Genomic DNA, 6,127 nt, shown 5'->3' with positions numbered 1-6,127 from the left:
GGTGGTGGTGGTAATCGGTGGTTGGTGGTGGTGATAATCAGAGGTGGTGGTGGTAATAGGCGGTGGTGGGCGGTGGTGGTGGTTATATACATATAGGTGGTTATTAGGTTGGTTTTAAATTAAATTAGGTTAAGGGTAGGTTAGTCATTTCAACGTTTTAGGACACCCCTTATCATTATAGGAAAGGTGGCCTAATAAAACCATGATCCCCTCAAAAAATCCTTGGTCCCTAAACATTCATTCTAGAAAATTCAAGTACCCGTAGAAAGAAAATACCATGTCACTCCTAGCTAAAATATTCAGGCCCCTCGTAGCTTCAGACACTAGTTGCGCCATGGCCAAATTCGCATTAAGATAAGATATCTTGCATATATTAATTACAAGAAAATACCCTTATATTTCTAGGACATTTAGAGAAACAGAAATAAAAGGAGTTTTAATGAGAAAATCTTTTTTAACGCTAAAAGAGTAATGGTCAACATATTTGCTAAGTTTTTAGTGAGTTCCCATTTGAAAAGCTTATGCCCGAAATATCCCATCAATTAGGTATCTACTAAATGAGTACGCACGAGATATCTTAATTAAAATGTGATCATGCTAATATAAAAGGGCGTATAACTAGTTAGCTAGTCATCCTCAAATTCACATAATTTATACAATACCTTTCTTTGATCTTCTTCGAATGCTCCATTTCTAGGTCCAATGACTACCAAATTTGTGGCAGTACTACTTTTAGTGATCAATTTGATCCTTACGTATCATCATGTAGTGATGCTAGTAGAATGTAGCAGGGACGTGGATGTATTATCGGAAGAAGATGAATTGGATCTAGAGAGGCAACTCAGTATTCTGAATAAGCCTCCTGTCCAAACAATCCATGTACGTAGATGTTTTTTATTTTTATTTTACTGTATTATGTTTGTATAAAAGTAAGTTCTCAACCAAAATTATCACGATATATATAAACGAGATATCAAATCTTTCTTAGATACCAGTCCATATAAAACAAAACAACTTTGATCACTGGACTTTTAGATTTGTATCCCCTAAAAGTTTTTTATCCTTCTTCAAAAAAATTGAAAATTATGTTTCAAAAAACAATATATGTTGTTACTAGGATTGTACGTGATATTAGGTGGATTACGATGTATCTGGGAAACAAAGACGGGCCCGAAAGCAAAACTAATATTTTTGCGGAGTTATATACCGTAAATAGTTTTTTTTTCCGATGGGACCAAACAAATTCATATTTTGCGCCGAACAAAACTTATTTTTCTTTTTTTTCCAAATAAACATTTTTTTATTCAAGCAAATATAATTTGGGTAATGGAAACCCACCTTTTCTTTTATCATTTTCTTCCGCCATATTAGGTACCTTGTTCCATTGATTTCATCTTTTTCACTAACCACGATGATTATTATGCTTATTTTATATCACCATGATGATCATTATCCAGAAAAATAATATGAATCATATGCATAACAATTATCTATTGATAAATAGAGAAATTTATTAAGGTCTTTTCATAAAAAAAAAACTTGATTAGTTCAACACGTAAATATATTTGAAAATTATATCATTCAAGGATCTCGTAAAATCTATTTACTTATTTTCCTAGTAGGATTGAAACTTGACCTTCATTTTTCTAATTGAAGTAAGATGGAAAATTTATGCTAGTTAGTTGGAAAATAAGTAATTCAACCACTCCTTAAACCATAACTAATTTATAGAAACTCAAAAAATCAAAGGAAAACATTATTTTTATTTTATAAGACTTAGTGTGTTATTCTTTATCTAAAATTAAGGGAGAGATTGAAACGTGAAGTTATAATTATCCGCCTTGTTGAGGTCATAATGACTATTTTTTGGTAAAGGTTGTATTTAGTTATTGTTTTCTTTTCCACAAAAAATGGTACAAATACTGAAAAATACATTAACATTGTTGTTGTTTTTTTGGATTGGTGAAGGCTCCATGGGGTACCTACGATTGCATAGAATTCCACAAACAACCTGCATTTGATCATCCTTTACTAAAAAATTATACAATGAAGGTAATATGTTTATGGTCTCTCGTGTGCATGATACTTTAATTTTTGTGATAATTTATTTGGATAGTCTGGTGGTTACTTTCTCGTTATTTATAGCAGATGAGACAAGAAGTTGTTTCCACAAGGTCACCGTTGTTGGAATCATTAATGAATCAAGTTGGTGAGTGTCCAAAAGGGACCGTTCCTATTCGACGGACAACTAGGGGAGATCTTATCAGAGCCAAGTCTTTATCATCCAATGCCACTCCAGATAAGCAATATGTAAGTAGTTACTCTTAACTTCATTCAGTCGCACCATATTTATCCTAACATTTTTGGGGTTTTCTTGGAAAACTGGTATTTTTTAGAGAGCTGGTATTTCATATAGAGCAAAAGAAATAGATGAAACAATATACGGAGCAAGTGGATTGTTTAATATTTGGAATCCTAAAGTAGAAGGAGATCAGTCCAGTTCAACAGAAATTGCAGTTCAATCTGGTTCACCGGAGGAGCTCAATGTCATCAAATATGGATGGACTGTATGTATTAAATTACCACATCCTCCGGTTTATATAGAAGTTCAAAAAGACGACAAATAATTTTACATATGAAGGTTTTTTCAGAAGTTACTTGAATATTAGCTGATTTAATTTTGATATTCTAATTATTTATTTTTTGGAAATTTTTCCTTTTGCCACAATTTATTGAAGAGGATGGATCTGACAAATCATAATCACACATTTTTTCCACAAAATCTGCGCCAATTTTTCTAGAAAGGTTAAATGATAGTGAATTTTAAACTATTAATTAGGTTATATTAGAAAATTATACATTCCCCCCAAAAAATATGAGGAATGTAATCGAGACTTATCACACCCCCATCCACCATTTTGAAAATCAACTTTTGAACCAACTAAAAGTTGAAATTAAGATTGCTAAATGGTGAAGTTTGGTATCATGGATTGTACTCATTTTTTATAGGAATGTGGGTTTTATAAGAGGAATGTATCATTAAAATATTAGCTTTAACCTTATAGAAAAATTGATATATGAGATAATATGTGAATAAATATGTGCACAGACTCTAATGTATAGTTAATAGAAGAGTATGACTTATCTTTGTATGTCCTTACGTGGTCTTAATATATTTTCCAGTTTATTAAAAGATGGAATAAATTTTACCTAATTATTTCAGGTAAATCCACAATTGTATGGTGATAACACCACTCGAAGTTTTGGATACTGGACGGTAAGTTTACAAAATCCAATAGCTTATATATCTATACAATTTTTAGAATAATGATTAAGCATGTCTTTCGTTTCAAAAGGGTGATGGTGGCAAGAACACAGGTTGTTATAATACACTTTGTCCTGGCTTTGTTCAACTCCATGATAAATATACTCTTGACTTGCCTACTCACGACACGTCAGTACTATGTGGCATACAAAAGGTATTGAAGGCATCTATTTACGGAGATATAAAGGTAACTCAAGCTACAAACTTAAATATAAAATCTATGATTGTAACATATTTACGCTATATGCTAACTTACTTTTTTGACCATATTCTAAATCGTTAAAACATTTCAGCTTGTGCTTACAAAAATTTCTTAAATCTGTATTTTATTTATTTCAAATGTATGTTATTTTATTTTGGTTTCCAATTTTTAAAATTTCAAAATTAAGAAATTCCTCCAAAATATATATATTGATTCGTTGTTTAATTCCTTTGAAAATATATAGATATATGGGTGTGTTATATTACAGGATCCAAAATTAGGGAGATGGTATTTGACAATCCTTGACAACATACAAATTGGATACTGGCCAAGTGAACTTTTTCCGGCCTTTGCACCAGGCGCTGGCTATATTTATTGGGGTGGTCATGTGAAGGCCGGAAAAGATGGAGTTAGTCCAGCAATGGGAAGTGGTGAACGGATAAGTGGACAACCGGCTTGTAGTGGGTTTATGCAAGATCTTAACTACTTAGACACGAATAATCAACCTCTACAACCAGAAGAAACTGAATATACGGTCGAGTGTCATAAGCAGTATAATGCCAAATATTATCGAGACGACAACATCCTTCATTTTGGAGGATATGGTGGTAACAATTGCACATCCAGTTGAATAATATTAATTACTATCCCAATAAAAATTGCTAATATGTAGTTTTGAGATTTCTTTGGCTATAAGAATTTATTTTCATATTTCAAAATGTATGTTATTATAAATTAAGAGGTTTTGATTTCCATGGTTGGTAAAAAAAGAAGAATATTTTTTTCTAGTGTTTGTCATTGTAACCTTTTAATAAATCTAATTTTATTAAATCAACATGATATAGGAAATCGAATGGTAAAATTGGCGAGTACTGATATTTATAATATAACTAATTAGGACCGCTTGTTATTATTCTGGTTTCTAATAAGTAAATTAAAAGGTTTTTTTTTTTAGTTTTTAAGTGGGCACCCACACTTTTAGCGGACGCATATAGAGTGCGGATGCGTCCATTCATCATTGAGTAGATGCATCTTAGTTTATAGCATACAACTGCATCCACATTTTAGAATTATGTGGAACTTTTAATTGCTAAAAATGGTTGTATAATGAACATGCATCCCCTCCTATAGTTTATTGAATTTTAAATATAAAAAGTGTATGCGTAGTAAATTATGCGTCCATTGTTTATAGTTATTTGAAATTTACATATGTCAAAAGGGCGTTAAAAGATAGCTTTTTGACTTCCAGAAATCAACAAGCAAGTATAGGTTGATGATGTTGTAAAGACCCGTAAGCTCGTCAATATTATTTGACTGGACAGGAGACAATTATGTAGTTAATGATTTGATTAACCAAATATGAACATTAATTATTATAACTTAATCAAACAATAATATGAAAATAAAACTAGTACCATTCGAAAGATATTAAAAGGTTACGCGAAATGAACGAACACAAGATGAAGAAGAAATCATATGATTTATATAGGAAGGTAAAAATAGTTATTTTACCACTAAACGATATTAATATAACCAATATATTTACTTCGGGCACGCGTGGTTTCTTATATCCATTTGGATGGGTGTTATAGCAATCTAATCTGGATTTATCACAAAACCAAATCGAGAGGAGTTGATTTTTGTTCCTTTTTTATTTTTATTTTTTCTTATTCTTTTTCTTTTTCTGCTGCTAGATTTCGAGGGATGAAATTAAGAATCGGTTTTGAGAAAATCAACTAGCGAAGCTGTAGAGGTGAAGAAGGAGTTGATGTTTTTGTATACTATGAAGAAAAGATGGTTACTATGAATAGTGAATAGAAGAGTATAGTTTGCATTATAGGGTTTCAGGAAAATGAATTTTTAATTGAGATCAATAGAAGTGGGAAAAGTTTATTGAAAGGTGGATGGTAATTGGTGTTAATCAGATGTTATGAAGTTGATTCGATGAAGAATTGAAAAGATAATTAAAGGTTTCTTTTATTTTCATTTGTATACCAATTGGGTAGGAATTGATGAATTTGTAGATGGGTTATTTTTAAGTTGAAGCTGGATCACTAGTATGGGGTTTTGTTTTTAATTCGATTGTGATATTGGGATTTACATATGAGGGTTTTGCAGGTGGATTATGTTAGAGCATTGCTCGGTTGAACCCACCAAGCATTGGTATGTCAAGTTTGGTTGTCATATTTTAGTGCACCAAAAATCATTTAAAGAGTCGCTTGATTATTTACTAGAGTCAATTTTGTATTGGTTAGTTAGGAAGTTATTAGGATATGAAACTTACAAGTATTACTCGAAGACTTGAAGAATGCGAAGAAGTAAAGAGCTACATCGACGACATCATCCTTCCTCTTGAGGTTAGTAATATTTTGACTTAAACTGTTTCATTCCTAACATATCTTTCAAGTCGTGCTATATTGAAAACATAACTGCAAAGCCTTGAATGATTATACTCTAGTTAGACGTAGTATTAAGGAATTATAATACGGAGTATAATGCATATCTTTTCAACTTCGTATATAAGACATCGACATAATCGTATAAATGTTATTGTGATTATGTAGGGGATGGGTGAAGATCTCGTCCTACGAAACAATTTT

The 6,127-nt window shown here is 31.5% G+C and overlaps 1 protein-coding gene across 1 annotated transcript; it reads left to right on the top strand.

Moving 5' to 3' along the window:
* The first annotated feature begins 749 nt into the window (after positions 1-749).
* On the top strand, positions 750-4,207 carry LOC113337185. The gene is made up of 7 exons (XM_026582891.1): positions 750-879; positions 1,969-2,052; positions 2,149-2,310; positions 2,397-2,567; positions 3,224-3,277; positions 3,357-3,512; positions 3,796-4,207. Exons 1-7 carry the CDS (start codon positions 772-774, stop codon positions 4,156-4,158), a joined length of 1,098 nt encoding a protein of 365 aa, XP_026438676.1. The 5' UTR covers positions 750-771; the 3' UTR covers positions 4,159-4,207.
* The last annotated feature ends 1,920 nt before the right edge of the window (positions 4,208-6,127 follow it).

Source organism: Papaver somniferum, chromosome 1 (assembly GCF_003573695.1).
Source record: "Papaver somniferum cultivar HN1 chromosome 1, ASM357369v1, whole genome shotgun sequence".
In the NCBI taxonomy this organism is placed as follows: Eukaryota; Viridiplantae; Streptophyta; class Magnoliopsida; order Ranunculales; family Papaveraceae; genus Papaver; species Papaver somniferum.
This window is presented reverse-complemented; position numbering and strand designations above follow the sequence as displayed.

Coding starts and splice junctions, on each gene's coding strand:
- LOC113337185 (XM_026582891.1), top strand. CDS start 772: ATGCTAGTAGAATGTAGCAGGGACGTGGATGTATTATCGGAAGAAGAT. Junction 2,053..2,148: donor TAAAAAATTATACAATGAAG/GTAATATGTTTA, acceptor TATTTATAGCAG/ATGAGACAAGAAGTTGTTTC. Junction 2,311..2,396: donor CCACTCCAGATAAGCAATAT/GTAAGTAGTTAC, acceptor GGTATTTTTTAG/AGAGCTGGTATTTCATATAG.